At 44.7% G+C, this 18,553-nt stretch overlaps 1 protein-coding gene across 5 annotated transcripts in view; it reads left to right on the forward strand.

Annotated features, from left to right (window-relative positions):
• Positions 1-18,553, forward strand: part of usp47 (ubiquitin specific peptidase 47) — a 155,909-nt gene that overhangs the window by 45,758 nt on the left and 91,598 nt on the right. The window contains exon 1 of one of the 5 annotated variants that reach the window (XM_078220871.1): positions 2,153-2,302. The exons of the other annotated variants lie outside the window; for them this stretch is intronic. Within the exon in view, the coding sequence (XP_078076997.1) occupies positions 2,228-2,302 (75 nt within the window). The 5' untranslated portion in view covers positions 2,153-2,227. Of the gene's footprint in view, positions 1-2,152; positions 2,303-18,553 lie in introns of those variants that run through there. 5 annotated transcript variants of the gene reach the window in all.

Raw genomic sequence — 18,553 nt, forward strand, 5'->3', positions numbered from 1 at the left:
CCGCCCCCCCTCCGTGCTCCGCCCCCCCTCCGTGCTCCGCCCCCCTCCGTGCTCCGCCCCCCTCCGTGCTCCGCCCCCCCTCCGTGCTCCGCCCCCCCCTCCGTGCTCCGCCCCCCCCCTTTCCCGCGCTTCGCCGCCCCCCTTCCGCGCTCCGCCGCCCCCCATTCCGCGCTCCGCCTCCCCCCTTCGCCGCCCCCCCTTCCGCGCTTCGCCGCCCCCCTTCGCCGCCCCCCCTTCCGCGCTTCGCCGCCCCCCTTCGCCGCCCCCCCTTCCGCGCTTCGCCGCCCCCCTTCCGCGCTTCGCCGCCCCCCTTCCGCGCTTCGCCGCCCCCCTTCCGCGCTTCGCCGCCCCCCTTCCGCGCTTCGCCGCCCCCCTTCCGCGCTTCGCCGCCCCCCTTCCGCGCTTCGCCGCCCCCCTTCCGCGCTTCGCCGCCCCCCTCCCGCGCTTCGCCGCCCCCCTCCCGCGCTTCGCCGCCCCCCTCCCGCGCTTCGCCTCCCCCCTCCCGCGCTTCGCCGCCCCCCTCCCGCGCTTCGCCGCCCCCCTCCCGCGCTTCGCCGCCCCCCTCCCGCGCTTCGCCGCCCCCCTTCCGCGCATATAAAAACTGCATTCATCGTGGACCCAAATGTAAGGATTTCATTTTTGATGAGACTTTGTAGAAATGGAATTGTTATTCCATCCCCCTCAGCGCTTCGCCCCCGCCCGCCCGCTCACCCTTGGCTCCTCCTGTCCCATCCATCTTTCTCTCTCCCTCCCTCCCTCCCTCCCTCCCTCCCTCCCTCCCTCCCTCCCTCCCTCCCTCCCTCCCCCCCCCCCCCTTCCCCCCCCCTCCCCCTTCCCCCCCCTCCCCCTTCCCCCCCCCTCCCCCTTCCCCCCCCTCCCCCTTCCCCCCCTCCACCCTCCACCCTCCCCCCTCCCCCCTCCCCCCTCGCCCTTCCCCCTTCCCCCTCCCCCTTCCCCCTCCCCCTCCCCCTCCCCCTCCCCCTTCCCCCTCCCCCTCCCCCTCCCCCTCCCCCCTTCCCCTTCCCCCTCCCCCTTCCCCACCCCCCTTCCCCACCCCCCTTCCCCACCCCCCTTCCCCCTTCCCCACCCCCCTTCCCCACCCCCCTTCCCCACCCCCCTTCCCCACCCCCCCTCCCCCACCCCCCCTCCCCCACCCCCCCTCCCCCACCCCCCCTCCCCCACCCCCCCTCCCCCACCCCCCCTCCCCCACCCCCCCCTCCCCCACCCCCCCTCCCCCCACCCCCCCTCCCCCACCCCCCCTCCCCCACCCCCCCCTCCCCCCCTCCCCCACCCCCCCGCCCCCACCCCCCGCCCCACCCCCCCGCCCCCACCCCCCCGCCCCCACCCCCCCGCCCCCACCCCCCCGCCCCCCACCCCCCCGCCCCCACCCCCGCCCCCACCCCCTGCCCCTCATCCATTCTGTCTCTGTCTCGCTTTTTCTCTCTTTCACATTGCGTCCATCTGTCTGTCTATGTCCCCCAACCTGTGGCTCTTTCTCTCTGCCTCCACGCATTCGTCCATTCTGTCTGTCTCTCTCTGCCTGCCTCTTTCTCGCTCTCTGCCTGCCTCTCTGCATTGGTAGTATCAATTAGAATATCTGAAATGGGGTTTGAACCCAGAATTTTCTCATTGCGGAGTTACAGTACACATTGAGATGTGGCCAACGCCTAATGCACTGCATCAAAATTGTAGGGTCAGTTCCTTTTTCATAAATAACAGTTTAGAAAAAGTGAGAAAACGCTGATACCGAAATTAGTCATGGTTTATATTTTGATTGGCAGTATGCAAATGAAATTAAATTCTATTGGCTTATGAGACAGGAAGTGGCCTGAACAACAATCCATGGTATGAAACAAGGAAGTTAATTAAGTACTGTGGCTTTAGTTTTCTTAAGGTGAACCAGTCTGGCAGCTGCTTCAACTTTCTGTTTATGATTTCCTGCAAACTTCTAGTATCGCTTCCTCTAACAGTGCTGCCGAAAAGAAAATGGATGTTTATTAATCTCATGAAACGTCAAACCCAGAAGATGTTTTATGGCATTACTGCAACGTTTCTTCACTTTATTGCCACTGAACATTACTACTGATGCCATCCCACTGTGGAGACTCTGTTGTGACCTTCAACAGTCGCCCAGGCCTTCTCTGTTTCGTGAAAGACTCGTAGGTCATAGCTTCTCTTGCATTGACAGTGTGGGAATCCATAAGGAAGCTCACTGTGTGAACTACTGATGTTCAAGATCTTTGGGGATGTTTTAATGTCATTCAGAATCAAAGGAAAGAAGGGCCGTGCTCCGGATTCTCTGGTAAGTCTGTAAAGATCAGCAGGGCAAGTGAAGGACAAAGGCCTGAATTGGTCCAATGTACTCAAATGTGTTCCACATTTTGCCAATTTACTTTATTTTGGTCAACTTTATACAGAAAGGTGAATGTTGGATTGAGTTTGGAAATGGTAACTATGGCCTGTTGGAGATTCCCAGACCTGTTCAACTGGACTTGCAGGACAGCCAGATCGATGTGTTTGTAAAGAATTTGGATTCCTTTCGGATCTAATTATGATTAGGCAATCTTAATTAAGGTGGAACTTGAGTTAGAGATTTTTTTCAGATCACAAATGGATCATTTTCCTTCCTGCTTCAATAAGTGCTCTTCTATGCAGGGAGTATAACATTCTGTGTGATATCTACTGATGAAGCCTTGAACCGTGAAACTTTAGCCATGGTCTTACATTCTCCCCACCACCTGTCAGAAAATAAATCTGTTGAGACTAGGTCAAGTGAAAATGTCAAAAGTGAAACTGATCGATTTTTGTTAGGCAAATGAATTAAGGGTTCTGGAACCGAGATGGCTTGGTTAAGTTGAGGTATCAACTAATTGATGAACAATTGCACTGGAGGGGATGCAGAGGAGATTGATCAGGATGCTGCCTGGGATGGAACATTTAAGTTATGAAGAGAGGTTGGATAGGCTTGGGTTGTTTTCATTGGAGCAGAGAAGACTGCAAAGGGTGACCTGATTGAAGTGTTCAAGATTATGAGGGGCGTGGATAGGGAGCAGCTGTTCCCCTGAGTTAAAGGGTCAGTTACAAGGGGACACAAGTTAAAAGTGAGGGGTGGGAATTTTAGGGGGGATTTGAGGAAAAACCTTTTTACTCAGAGGGTGGTGACGGTCTGGAATGAACTGCCTGGGAGGGTGGTGGAGACAGGATGCCTCACATCCTTTAAAAAGTATCTGGATGAGTACTTGGCACACCATAACATTCAAGGTGGGCAGGTAAGGGCATTTCATGCATTGGTGCAGAATCGATGGGCCGAAGGGCCTCTTCTGCACTGTGCTATTCTGTGATTCTGTGAATTGAGTGACGAAGCAGGCTCATAAACACTTCCTGCTCCTACATCTTGCTCCATAAAGGCACTTTCCCTTCAGCATTTCACTACTCTTTGCAAAATGCTTGTTCCCTTGTTGTCATTTAACTGTATGACTAAGAAAAAAGAGCTCCCTGTTGCAGAGTGCTATTTTCATGATCTCAGTTGGATGGTAAGAGCCATTCATCTAGTTTCCTTTGAGATTGTTCATCAGGTATTCATCAGGGCGGCACGGTGACACAGTGGTTAGCACTGCTGCTTCATGGCTCAATTCCCAGCTTGGGTCACTGTCTGTGTGGAGTTTGCACGTTCTCCCCGTGTCTGTGTGGGTTTCCTCTGTGTGCTCCGGTTTCCTCTCACATTCTGAAAGACGTGCTGGCTAGGTGCATTGACCTGAACAGGCGCAGGACTGTAGCAACTAAGAAAATTTCACAGTAACTTCATTGCAGCCTTACTTGTGACTTTTAAATAAAACTTTTTTGTAAAAAAGTATTGTAAATGGAACATTTTATGCCAATTGTTTTCCAATTGGTCGAAATAGATGAGATATTGTGACATCTTTACTGATGATGCTGTTAAATATTTTCTGAGGACCTCTACCCAACAGAGTTGACCCAGGTTTAGTGGCATCTCATGGAGTTCATTTGACTTTTCAGCATACTTAGAACAGTATGTTTGGGCTTTAGTCCACTTTCTGGTTGCAGTGCGTCCCAGTGTGTGGTGCACTTTGAGTGTGGTGCGTCCAGTATGGCCTTCAGTCAGGGCAGTGGCCATTGCTGACCAGCTCTTTAGATAGCACATTGAATGTCATGCTTAGCCCAGGTGGATGATGCAACAGTTAAGATCAATTGATAAGTCATGTATATGAAGTGTGCAGAGAAATTGAAGTTGTATTTTGATGGACTTCTTTTCATTGCTTAGTAATAACTGACATATGACACCTCAATATTATTATAGCTTGTAATTTTCCAGGTCCTTGCCCAATATTCCCCAAAGCTATCACCATATGTGAAATCAATTTCAGCCCACAGAGCATGCTGTTTTGTATTTTGAAATAATCGGGCATTTTGTTCAGATGCAGGACCTGCAAACATTTTTCTTCTTGCACTTTGTGGTTTCTAAAAGTACAGAGATAATTTGTGTACCATTATTCAGGCTGTGTTGAGCATCTTGGCTTTGCTGACAGAAGCTGCAAATATTTGCCTGAATAATGGCCTTTATGTCAGTTGACTGATTTTGCTGCAATTGGTTTTAGCTTGCGTTGATCTCGGTTTCATTGCCCAGTTGATATTCCACTTAGATACCATGAAAAGGAACCAAGTCACAGAATCATATAGAACAGACGGAGGCCGTTCATTCACCATGTCTGTGCCAACAAGAGCTATTTAATAGTCCCACTCCACTTGTTCTTTTGCTACAGTTCTGCAAATTTCCTAAGTATTTATCCAGTTGTCTTTTGAAAGTTATGGTTGAATTTATTTCCACTACCTTTTCGGGCAGAATATCATAACTCAAGTTTAAAACAAATTCTCATCATTCTCTCTTGTTCTTTGGTTAACTATCTAAAATCTGTACCCTTGTTTGCTAGATCTAGAGCCAGTGGAAATGTTTTCTCATTTACTTTATCAAACCCCTTAATGATTTTAAACACCTCTGTTAACTCTTTCCTCTTCCTCCTCCCAAATCATCTTTGCTCTAAGGTGAACAATTCCAGCTTCTCTCTGAAACTGTTGAATCAGTGATTGATGATTTTTGTTAGGCAACCTATGAATATACAAATTACAACTAGGAGTAGGCCATTCGGCCCCTCAAGCTTGCTCAGCCATCCAATAAGATCATTGCTGATCTGCACTTTCCTTCTTTCCCCTTTATATTTTGACTCCCTTGTCAATCAAGGATCAATCAAAATCAGCTTCCAGCTGGCAGGTGTATTCGCAGACATCTTTAACATCTCTTTACACCAATCTGAGGTCCCTATCTGCTTCAAGAAGATGGCCATCATCCCTGTACCAAAGAAAAGCCAAGCAGCATGCCTTAATGACTATCACCCAGTGACTCTGACATCCATCATAATGAAGTATTTCGAAAGGTTAGCCATGGCACGAATCAATTTCGGCCTCCCAGATTGCCTGGATCCACTGCAGTTCACCTATCACCACAATAGGTCCACAGCAGACGCCATCTCCCTAGCACTACACACAAACCTGGAACACCTGGATAACAAAGACACCTATGTCAGTCTCCCTATTTATTGACTACAGCTCAGCCTTCAACACCATTATTCCTACAAAACTCATCTTCAAACTCCATGACCTGGGGCTCGGCTCCTCCCTATGCGACTGGATCCTAGACTTCCTAAGTCACAGTAAGGATAGGCAGCAGCACCACCTCCATGATCATCCTAACACCGGTGCCCTACAAGGCGTGGTCCTCAGTTCCTTACTATATTCCTTATACACCTATGACTGTGTGGCCAAATTCCCTCCAACTCGATTTTCAAATATGCTGATGACACCACCGTAGTGGGTTGGATCTCAAACAACGATGAGATGGAGTACAGGAATGGGATAGAGAATCTGGTGAACTGGTGCGACGACAGTCATCTCTCCCTCAATGTCAGCAAAATGAAAAAGATAGTCCATGACTTCAGGAAGCAGAGCGGAGGACATGCACCTGTCTACATCAACAGGGATGAAGTGAAAATGGTTGAGAGCTTCCAAGTTTCTAGGTGTCCAGATCACCCCCAACCTGTCCTGATCCCTCCATGGCGACGCTATAGTTAAGAAAGCCCAATGTCTCTACTTTCTCAGGAAATTGAGGAAATTTGGCATGTCCACTATTACTCTCTCCAACTTTTACTGATGCACCATAGAAAGCATTCTTTCTGGTTATATCACAGTTTGGTACGGCTCCTGCTCTGCCCAAGACCACAAGAAATTACAAAGGGTCCTGAACGAAGCCCAGTCCATCACGCAAACCAGCCTTCCACCCATTGACTCTGTCTATATTTCCAGCTGCCTTAGCAAAGCAGTCAGCGAGGACCCCATGCATCCCGGACATACTCTCTTCCACCTCCTTCTGTCAGGAAAAAGATAAAGTCTAGAGGTCATGTACCAACTGACTCAAGAACAGCTTCTTCCCTGCTACCATCAGACATTTGAATGGACCTATCTCATATTAAGTTGATCTTTCTCTACACCCTAGCTATAACTGTAACACTGCATTCTGCACCCTCTCTTTTCCTTCTCTATGTACCGTGTCTGTATAGTGCGCAAGAAACAATACTTTTCACTGGATACTAATAAATGTGACAAATCAAATATTCAAGGACCCTACATCCACTGCTGTCTTGGGAAGAAAATTCCATAGACTCAGCCATCTGAGAGAAAATAAATTCTCCTAATTTTCATCTTGTGAGGTACCCCTTAATTTTAAACTGTTGCCTCCTAGTTCTAGACTCTCAAAAGTGAAAGCATTCTTTCAGCATCCATCCTGTCAAGTAACCTTGGAATCTTACATGTTTCGATAAGATCCCCTCTCATTCTTCTATTCTCCAATGAATACAGGCCCAAACTTTTCTCCAAACGATATCAACAGAACGTAGAATCCTATATGCTTTCTTACCAGCCTTATCAACTTGTCCTGCAATCTTCAAAGAATCATACTTGCTGAAAATGGCATTAATAGCAACTTTAAGATATAAAAGATCATTACGACTGTTTGCATGAAAAAGCTTTTTTGTCCATATTTTTATTGAATCCAAGCTCTCTTGTTAAGTACAAGTTTATTCAGATTTTCTTTAGCTTAGAAAATTCTGGTTTGACTCTGTCTAAGTACTAAAAGTGTTGATTTTTTTAACCTTCTAGGATGAAGATTGTCCATGCTGGGAAATGTAATACTTGCACATTTACCTTTATAATGTTTGAGCATCAAGTAATGTCAGGTGTAGCACAGCCACTTGCAGACCAACTCTCCCTTCACTTTACCCCGACGATGTTCCTGACACAACCCTTACCTCAGCTTCCTATCGATCATGCCTTCCGCTTGGTGACCTATTTTTAGATTATTGTACACAACAGCTAACATATTGTACATTTAATATAGTATAACATTCCAAGCAGTTTCACAGGAGCACGATCAGACAAAATTAGACACAGAGCTATGATTAAAATGTAGATTTTAAGGAGAACCTTAAAAGGGGAGAAAAGTTAAAAGGCTTTTAGGGGAGAAAGTTTCAGAGCTTAGGGTCCAGACACTTGAAAGCATAACTGTCAGTGGTGGAATGGTTAAAATTGGAGATGTTCGAGAGGCCAGAATTCAACGGGCACAGAGGAAATAGTGCAGTTGTAATATTGCTGGACTAGTAATCCATTATTCTAATGCTGTCCACATACGAGTTCAAAATAGCACCAGGGCAGGTGGGGGAAATTTAAATTCAATTAATTAATAAGTTTGAAATAAAAGGCTCGTCTCAGAAATGGTGATCGTGAAACTACAAGATTGTGTTAAAAATCCATCAGGTTCACTCGTGTGCTTTAGGGAAGGAACTCTGCTGTCCCTACATGTGACGGTTGAATCTTAACTCCTTTCTGAAATTATCTAGTGAGCCACTCAACTATATCAAACCATTACGGAAAAGTAAGAATAAAACCAGCACCCACTTCACCACCGGAAAGAACAAAAGCATACATTGCCCTGTCAACCCCATGAAATCCTCTTCATTAGCATCTGGGACTTGTGCCAACATTGAGAGAGCTATCCCACAGACTTATCAGACAACAACCTGACGTAATCATACTCATTGAACCATACCTTACAATCAGTGTCCCAAAATTTCCTATCACAATCTCTGGGTACATCTTGTCCTGCTGGCAGGACAGATCCATCAGAGATGGCAGGAGGGAGTAGTGCTGGGAGTCTTTAGCATTTACTCAAAATCCCATGAATTCTTATGGCATTAGGTGGGTACTGAAACTTCCTGCTGGTTATTACCTAGCTCAGCTGATCAATCTGTGCTCTTCCATATTGAACATCACTTAGAAGAAGCACTCTAGATGGGGGACTTTGGTGTGCATCACCGAGAGTGGCTTGATAGCACCACCACTGACCAAACTGCCTGAGTCCTGAAGGACATATCTGCCAGGCTGAGTGTGAACAAGCGCGACAAACCTACTTGAGCTTGTTCTCACCAGTCTATCTGTTAACCGAGCAGCATAAGGGCAACAGATGCATGGGAGCAAGTTCATCTCCAAGTAACGCACAATCCTGACTTGAAACTATATCACCGTTACTTCACTGCCACTGGGTCAAAATTCTGGAACTCCTTCCCTAACTCGTGTACCTACCGCATGAGCAGTTCATGAAATTAGCTCACCACTTTTCTGAAATTTTTCAATTTGTGTACCTTTATTCCTCTATTTTGTCCATTGATGCTGGACATGTCATTTCGATGTATGACTGATCCGACGTTCCTCACATCCACTTTCCTGCCCTTTCCTCATAACCCTTGATTCCCATACTGATCAACAATCTATCGCTCAGCCTTAAATGTACACAAGGACTCTGCTCTGAACTCTGTGGCAAGACTGACAACCCTCAGAGAAGAACTTTCTCCTCACCTATCTTGAATTGGTGCCACTTTATTGTGAGACTATACCCTTAGTCCAGTACATTCTCATGAGGCGAAACGTCTCCATGTTTACCCTGTCAAGCCCCTTTAGAATCCTATATGTTTCATTGAGGTAGAGATTTCCAGCATGGAAACAGACCCTTCGGCCCAACTTGTCCATGCCGCCCTTTTTTAAAGCCCTAAGCTGGTCCCAATTGCCCACATTGGGCTCATATCCCTCTATACCCATCTTACCCATGTAACTGTCTAAATGCTTTTTAAAAGGCAAAACTGTACCCGCCTCTACTACTACCTGTGGCAGCTTGTTCCAGATGCTCACCACCCTCTGTGGAAAAAATTGCCTCTCTGGACCCTTTTGTATCTCTCCCCTCTCACCTTAAACCTATACCCTCTAGTTTTAGACTTCCCTACCTTTGGGAAAAGATACTGACTATCTACCTTATCTATGCCCCTCATTATTTTATACACCTCTATCAGATCACCCCTCAGCCTTTGACGCTCCAGAGAAAAATGTCCCAGTCTATCCAGCCTCTCTTCATAACTCAATCCATCAAGTCCTGGTAACATCCTAGTAAATCTTTTCTGCACTCTTTCTAGTTTAATAATATTCTTTCTATAATAGGGTGACCAGAACTGTACACAGTATTCCAAGTGTGGCCTTACCAATGTCTTGTACAACTTCAACAAGACGTCCCAACTCCTGTATTCAATGTTCTGACCAATGAAACCAAGCATGTTGAATGCCTTCTTCACCACTCTGTCCACTTGTGACTCCACTTTCAAGGAGCTATGAACCTGTACCCCTAGATCTCTTTGCTCTGTAATTCTCCCCAATGTCCTACCATTAACTGAGTAAGTCCCCTGCCCTGCTCAATCTACCAAAATACATCACCTCGCATTCATCTAACTTCAACTTCATCTGCCATTCGTCAGCCCACTGGCCCAATTGATCAAGATCCCATTGCAATCGGAGATAACCACCTTCACTGTCCACTATGCCACCAATCTTGGTGACATCTGCAAACTTACTAACCATGCCTCCTATGTTCTCATCCAAATCATTAATATAAATGACAAATAACAGTGGACCCAGCACTGATCCCTGAGGCACACTGCTGGTCACAGGCCTCCAGTTTGTAAAACAACCCTCTAAAACCAACCTCTGGCTTCTGTCGTCAAGCCAATTTTGTATCCATTTAGGTACCTCACCCTGGACCCTGTGAGATTTAACCTTGTGTAACAACCTACCATGCAGTACCTTGTCAAAGGCCTTGTTAAAGTCCATGTAGACAACATAACTGCACTGCCCTCATCTACCTTCTTGGTTACCGCTTCAAAAAACTCAATCAAATTTGTGAGACATGATTTTCCACTCTCAAAGCCATGCTGACTGTCCCTAATCAGTCCTTGCGTCTCTAAATGCCTGTAGATCATGTCTCTCAAAATACCTTCCAACAACTTACCCACCACAGATGTGAGGCTCACTGGCCTGTAGTTCCCAGGCTTTTCCCTGCAGCCCTTTTTAAACAAAGGCACAACACCTGCTACCCTCCAGTCTTTAGGCATCTCACCTGTGGTTATCGATGATTCAAATATCTCTGCTAGGGAACCCGCAATTCCCTCCCTGGCCTCCCACAATGTCCTGGGATACATTTCATCAGGTCCCGGGGATTTATCTACCTTGATGCGCTTTAAGACTTCCAGCACCACCTCCTCTGTAATATGTACACTCCTTTGCCTTATCTATGCCATATGAGATCACCTCTCATTCTTCTAAATTCCAGTGAGTGGAGTCACCTGTTTAAACTTACCTCATAAGACAATCCCTCCATACCAGAGATCATCCAAGTGAACCTTCTCTGAACTGCTTCCAATGAAATAATATCTTTCCTTAAATAAGAATAATCTGCTGGCAACACAGTAGCACAGTGATTAACACTGCTGCAACACAGTCTTGGGTGACTGTATGGAGTTTGCACATTTTCCCTGTGTCTTTGTGAGGTACCTTGTCGAATGTTTTCTGGAAGTCCAAATATAGCACATCTAATATCCACTCTGCTCGAGACTTCCTCGAAAAATTCTAATAAATTTGCCAGACACAATTTCCCTTTCATGAAGTCACGCTGACTCTGCTTGATTAGATGATGATTTTCCAAATGAGCTGCTATTATTTCCTCAACAATTGATTCCAACATTTTCCAACAATAGAAGTTAGGTAAATTGGTCTATAGTTGACTTTTTTCTTACTTCCCACCCTTTTTGAATAGGGGTGTCACATTGGCAGTTTTCCAATCTTCCAGTACTTTACCAGAATCCAAGGAGTTTCGGAAAATTACAACCAATACATCCACTGTTTCTGTAACTACTACTTTTATAATACTAGGATGCAAGCCATCGGCGCCAGGGGACTTTAGCCTCATTCGTTTATCTAATACTATTTCCCTACTGATGGCGACGGTACTTAATTCCTCCCCCATATTCTTTTGTAGTAATGGGATGTTTAAAGAATCTTTCACACTAAAAATCAATGCAAAATATCTGTTTAACTCCTCTGCCATTTTCTTGTTCCCCATAACTATCTCCCCAGATTAATTTTCTAAGGGGCTAATGTTCACTTGACCTCTCGCTTTTTTATATATTTAAAGAAGCTTTTATTGTCAGTTTGTCACCGTACTTTATTTTCTCTCATCATTTTAGTCCCCCTTTGCTGGATTCTGAATTTATCCCAGTCTTCAGGGCTATCGCTGATTTTCGCCGTGTATGTTTTTTCTTTCAATTTCTTACTCTCAAACTTCCTTGGTTAGCCATGTTTGGTTTATTCCTTTATTTGAATCTTTCCTCCTGAGTGGGATATATTTTTGCTGAGAATCATGAATTACCTACTTAAATGCCACTGCTTGCTTACTGTCTTTCCTGCGAGTCTATCTGTTTAACTAACTCTATATCATTTAATTATAATTTCCTTTATTTCAATTAAATACGGTTGTTTCTGACCCAAGTTTCTCACTCCTGAAACTGAACATTAAATTCTGTCATGTTATGCTCATTACTCCAAGGAGATCTTTTACTCTGAGGTCATTTATTAAACATGTAAACATTTAAACATGGGGTGGCACAGTGGTTAGCACTGCTGCCTCACAGCTTAATAAACTTTATGTCTCGTTATCCATTACCAGACTCAAGATAACCTGTTCTTTGGTTGGCTCCATAACACATTGCTCTCAAAAACTATCTCTGTTGTACACTATGAATTTTTTGTTGTAGCTATCCTTTCCAACTTGATTAACCCAATCAACATGAAGATTAAAGTCACCCATAATTATTGCTCTATTCTTGTTGCATGCTCCTACAGTGTGGCCACTGTTTGGGGGTCTATACACTACCCCTACCAGTGTTGTATTTTCCTTGCTGTTATTTACCTGCACCCAAATGGATTGTACATCATCTGGGCCTCGATCGCCTCTTGCAACTGACCTCATTTCATCTCCTCTTAACAGTGCTACCCCACCACATTTTCTTTCATTCCTGTCTTTCCGAAAGGTCAAATATCCCTGAATATCTAGTTCCCAGTTTTGATCGCCTTTTCACCATGTCTCTGTAATGGCTATGAGATCATAAAGGGGCGGCACGGTAGCACAGTGGTTGGGGCGGCATGGTAGCACAGTGGTTGGGGCGGCATGGTAGCACAGTGGTTAGCACTGCTGCTTCACAGCTCCAGGGACCTGGGTTCGATTCCCGGCTTGGGTCACTGTCTGTGTGGAGTTTGCACATTCTCCTCGTGTCTGCGTGGGTTTCCTCCGGGTGCTCCGGTTTCTTCCCACAGTCCAAAGATGTGCGGGTTAGGATGATTGGCCATGCTAAAAAATTGCCCTTAGTGTCCTGGGATGCGTAGGTTAGAGGGATTAGTGGGTAAATATGTAAGGATATGGGGATAGGGCCTGGGTGGGATTGTGGTTGGTGCAGACTCAATGGGCCGAATGGCCTCTTTCTGTGCTGTAGGGTTTCTAAGAAGATAATTGATTTACCTTGATTTGCGCTGTCAGTTCTTTATTCCTCGCATGTTAATCTAACTTCATTTTAAATTCATCACTATTAATCCCTTCAACTATTTTATGTGGCAATAAGGTTTATGTTCTAACTCTTCGGGTAAAGCAGCTTCTGCTAAATTCCCCATTGAATTTAATAATCACTATCTTAGGTTTATGATCCCGAGTTTTGAATTCCTCCACAAGTGGAAAACCTCTTCCTATCAAACCCTCTTTGTTATCTTTAAAGCCTTCATTAGCTCACTGCTCAGTCTTTTTTCCAAACGAAGAGTCACCCAGCCTGTTCAATCTTTCCTAGTAGATGTAATCTCTCAGCTCTCACATCATCATTGTAAATGAATTCTCCACCTTCTCCAAACCCACCTTCATTTTAACAGCGACCTGAACTGTGCACAGAACTCAAAATGTAACATACTCAATTTTGCAGTTTGACCAATGGTTTGGCCACCTATCTTGATAAATCTTTACATGACTCTGTAAAACTGTCTGATTCTGCTCCTGTGAGAAAGAAGTTAAGGTCACCATAGGCTTTCAGGTTGTTGTAAATGACGATTGTCAACAAACTCAACCAGAAGACACACGATGAGTCACTGAAATAGAGGCTGCTTTCTTAGTTAAACAAGAACTTTTATGAGAATTTGATTTATTGGATTTGGTTTATAGTGGTTTATTTTAGTTTATGTTGTATTTCTGCAGCCATGTCATAAAAGGAGATGCTTTTGTTTACACAAAAATACATCAATATACCTTGTATGAATCTGATGGAGGTGAGAACTCTTGCGAACAAACAAGTGAGCAGGTGTTTGAGTTACGTAGTGCCTGCTTCAGCAGTACATAACTATTATCTGTTGTTAAAAATATGCCTAATCTGATAATACTGCCAAATTCACGGTGCGAGAATTAAGCCTGTAAGCAAAAGCTGAAATACGTTTAATGTAATGCATAGTTATTTTTAGAAAGCTTATTGAAGCAGCATGCAGCTTTAGTGATTTGATTGGTCATTTGAATTACTTGAGAATGGCAGGACAAATGGACTGCTTTATACCCGTGTTATGGTTTTAAGAGAATGGAAAGGCTAAAGATTGTGGCAAATGTGATAATTGTGGATATTAAGTGCTCTTAATCTAGTCCACCCTCTGGTTGAGGCCGCACTGACATCCTGATTAGCGTCTCTGCAGCACAAGCTACCTAAAAGCAAAAGAACAACACCTATTTTGCGAAGGGGTCTCTCTAATTACTTGATGAAACCATGGTTAGAATTGGATCACTCTGGCTGTTGTTGATTCTTGTTGTGCGTCAGAGTGATGGAACCCAGGGTGTTGGAATCTGGAAAATTTAGCAGTAAAGGAAAAGCATCTGCTAGATACAGATGTGCAACAAAGACTCATTTTCAATGGAAGGCAAGCAAGAGCTACTATTTTGTTGGATTACCTTTTCTATGTTGTAGTCGATGTTGGATATTAAGAAATGCATTGATTTCAGCCTGGAGTTTGTGTATTGGCATGGGTTCAGTGATGTATAACTTCAGAAAGAAAATAATCTACAAACTACATCATTCTGTCTGAAGTGAAAGTGCTCACTCAATTCAATACCAAATGAACCTGTTGGATTTTAACCTGGTGTTGTGAGACTTCTTACTGTGTGAATTCAGATTGGGTTTGGAACTGCATGTGTGAAATCTACTGGTGAAGGCCTAACTTAGTGGTCTGGAACTCATAAAGAGGCCAAAAAGCATATCTTGTGAGGGGAAAAGAATCCTTCAAGAATGAACTGTTTACAGGCCACATGTAACAGGAGAGACCTACCTCAGAAAACTGCTGGGGAATTAATTGGACTATTTAGAAAGGGCGCGGGGGGGGGGGGGGGGGCGGCGGGGGGGAGTGCAGGGAACTTATTTGAAAATGGGAAGATATCTAGTTTTGCTATGCAAAAAAAACCGACCTGATTTGGGGATTTATGGTTCAGTGACATCAGTTACCCTGTAGGAAAATGTTTGCGAGTATTTCGTGGATTTCTGCTCATTTAAAAACTTTAGTGTCATAAAATGTATCGAAGATAGTTTTGGAACTGTCTCATAAATTTTCTTGCTGGGATGGTTTATTCTCACGCAGGAATTATCCAGTTTCAGGATGCATACTTTGCAAAATGTTTTAAATGTCGAAAAAGCAGCTTGCTGGAATTAAAGGGAAGTGAGATTGATTACCGAGGTAATAAAGCAGTTACTGAAAGTCTACCCTGGGTGCCCTGGTGTACAGTCGTAGTAAGTACTCATAGTAACCTAACAAGAGTCTTCTAATAGTGTAAGAAATGCTAATGGTAGCCCGCCTCGTTGCTATTTGATTAGCATATTTATGATTAACATTCGAAGAGACTAGGACTAGTTAAGTGGTCAGGTCAGAATTTGGGAGATTACTGTGGATATATGCAACGTAATTCCACATAAAAGCAAACACATTAATGAATGTTCCATGGACAAAGATGAAAAATGTTTGGATATGATTCACATTTGTTTGCTGAAAGTTTCTAAGCAGCTTTGAGGCTAGGCTGTTTATACAAGCTAACCAAATGTTTCAAAGTAATTCGTAAGTTTGACGCAGGCTATGCTGCCCAACTTATTGATCAGTCTCATTTAGTGCACAATGTAGCTTTGCCACTCTACCGTCAGCTATCATTACATTAAAAAAGAGTGATTTGTTCTCATTGGAGAAACCGGGAGTATTGCTCAGATATTCAAAACAAGAGAGATGTAGACAATTTAAATGCAAGTTGATAATTGAATTTGCTGCTTGGAGCTGGAGGACATAAATGTTGAGACCTTAAAATCACATGACATGAATTATATACTCTGATCAATTTCTGTGATGATTAGCCAGCTCCCTTTGATAAACATACATAGTGCAAGCTGCTTATAGCAGTCTGACCTGATTTATTCTGTTTACTAGATGTCTGTTACAAATGGAAAGCTTTATTTGATCAATGGCTCTAACATGCACACCATAAGTCTACAGTTGGTGACTGTATTTTGGCAGAAGAGATTTGGGTCGGAAGAAAAAATAGAATTTCCCAAGTAGCTGTTGTATGATTCTCACTCCAGATCCATAAGCCCAACAAGCATGGTTTTATGGAGTTCCCCATTAAAATTGATTTTTGGGGTATTTCTATTTGTACCAATCCGAGTCATAAGAACATAACATAAGAAATAGGAGCAGGAGTAGGCCATCTCGCCCCTCGAGCCTGCCCCGCCATTCAATAAGATCATGGCTGATCTGAAGTGGATCAGTTCCACTTACCCGCCTGATCCCTATAACCCCTAATTCCCTTACCGATCAGGAATCCATCTATCCGTGATTTAAACAAATTCAATGAGGTAGCCTCCACCACTTCAGTGGGCAAAGAATTCCAGAGATTCACTACCCTCTGAGAGAAGAAGTTCCTCCTCAACTCTGTCCTAAACTGACCCCCCTTTATTTTGAGGCTGTGCCCTCTAGTTCTAGCTTCCTTTCTAAGTGGAAAGAATCTTTCCACCTCTACCCTATCCAGCCCCTTCATTATCTTATAGGTCTCTATAAGATCCCCCCTCAGCCTTCTAAATTCCAATCAGTACAAACCCAATCTGCTCAGTCTCTTCTCATAATCAGCACCCCTCATCTCTGGTATCAACCTGGTGAACCTTCTCTGCACTCCCTCCAAGGCCAATATATCCTTCCGCAAATAAGGGGGACCAATACTGCACACAGTATTCCAGCTGTGGCCTCACCAATGTCCTATACAGATGCAGCAAGACATCTCTGCTTTTATATTATATCCCCTTGCGATATCGGCCAACATCCCATTTGCCTTCTTGATCACCTGTTGCACCTGCAGACTGGGTTTTTGCGTCTCATGCACTAGGACCCCCAGGCCCCTTTGCACAGTAGCATGTTGCAATTTTTTCCATTTAGATAATCCAATTTGCTATTATTTCCTCCAAAGCGAATAACCTCGCATTTGTCAACGTTATACTCCATCTGCCAGATCCTCGCCCACTCACTGAGCCTGTCCAAATCTCTCTGCAGACCTTCTACGCCCTCCACGCGATTCACTTTTCCACTTATCTTTGTGTCGTCTGCAAACTTTGTTACCCTACACTCAGTCCCCTCCTCCAGATCGTCTATATAAATGGTTAATAGTTGAGGTCCCAGTACCGATCCCTGCGGCACACCACTAGTTACCATCTGCCAACCAGAAAAGCACCCATTTATTCCGACTCTCTGCTTCCTGTCGGATAACCAATCCCCAATCCATGCTAACACCCTACCTCCAACTCCGTGTGACCCAATCTTCTTCAACAACCTTTTGTGAGGCACCTTATCAAACGCTTTTTGGAAATCCAAAAACACCGCATCCACCGGTTCCCCTCCGTCAACTGCACTAGTCACATCTTCATAAAAATCCAACAAGTTCGTCAAGCACGACTTTCCCCTCATGAATCCATGCTGCGTCTGCTTAATCGAACCATTCTTATCCAGATGGCCTGCTATTTCTTCTTTAATGATGGATTCCAGCATTTTCCCACCTACAGACGTTAAGCTAACCGGCCTGTAGTTACCCGCCTTTTGTCTATTTCCTTTTTTAAACAGCGGCGTAACATTAACCGTTTTTCAATCCGCCGGCACTACCCCAGAATCCAACGAATTTTGATAAATGACCACTAACGTATCCGCTATTACCTCTGACATTTCTTTCAGTACCCTGGGATGCATTCCATCCGGGCCCGGGGACTTGTCCACCTTCAGTCCCGTTAGTCTACCAAGCACTGCCTCCCTGGTAGCATTAATTGTATTGAGTACCTCTCCTCCTACCAACCCTCTATCGTTAATATTCGGTAAACTATTTGTGTCTTCCACCGTGAAGACCGACACAAAAAACTTATTTAAAGTTTCAGCCATTTCCTCATTTCCCTCTATTAAATCCCCCCCTCTCGTCCTCCAAGGGTCCAACATTCACTCTTGCCACTCTATTCCTTTTTATATATTTGTAAAAGCTTTCCCTCATGCATTGAGGGAAGCAGGCGTGAGATGCCTCACATAGTGATCTTTTTGAGACCTGTGCCATCTGCAAAAATGGACAAAATCAGTGAAAGAAAACAGACTTGCATCTCAATTGCTCCTTTCACAATCTCAGGAAATCTCAAAGTACTTTACAGACGATGAAGTGTTTCTCTGTTAGCCATGATAGTTGAGAGCTGCGGCTCACTTGATAGTGCAAGGCAAATCGCTTGATGCTGCATGTCTGCTCAGGCAAACTGCAGCCAACAATTAAAGCTTGGATGCACTACCAAAACAGAAGAGAGCTTTTGCTAGCATATTTGCCGTGGTCCACAGTAAGAAATATCTCTTCCTCATCCCATGTCTGCTTCTGTGAAGTGTTTAGATTTTTTGTTGTCACTCGAGGAGCCTTTCATTGGTGCACTTACTGTGTCTGGCTCTCTGTTTTAACTGGGTTATCACAGTAAGAAGTCTAACAACACCAGGTTAA

This window comes from Mustelus asterias, chromosome 9 (assembly GCF_964213995.1).
Source record: "Mustelus asterias chromosome 9, sMusAst1.hap1.1, whole genome shotgun sequence".
NCBI lineage: Eukaryota > Metazoa > Chordata > Chondrichthyes > Carcharhiniformes > Triakidae > Mustelus > Mustelus asterias.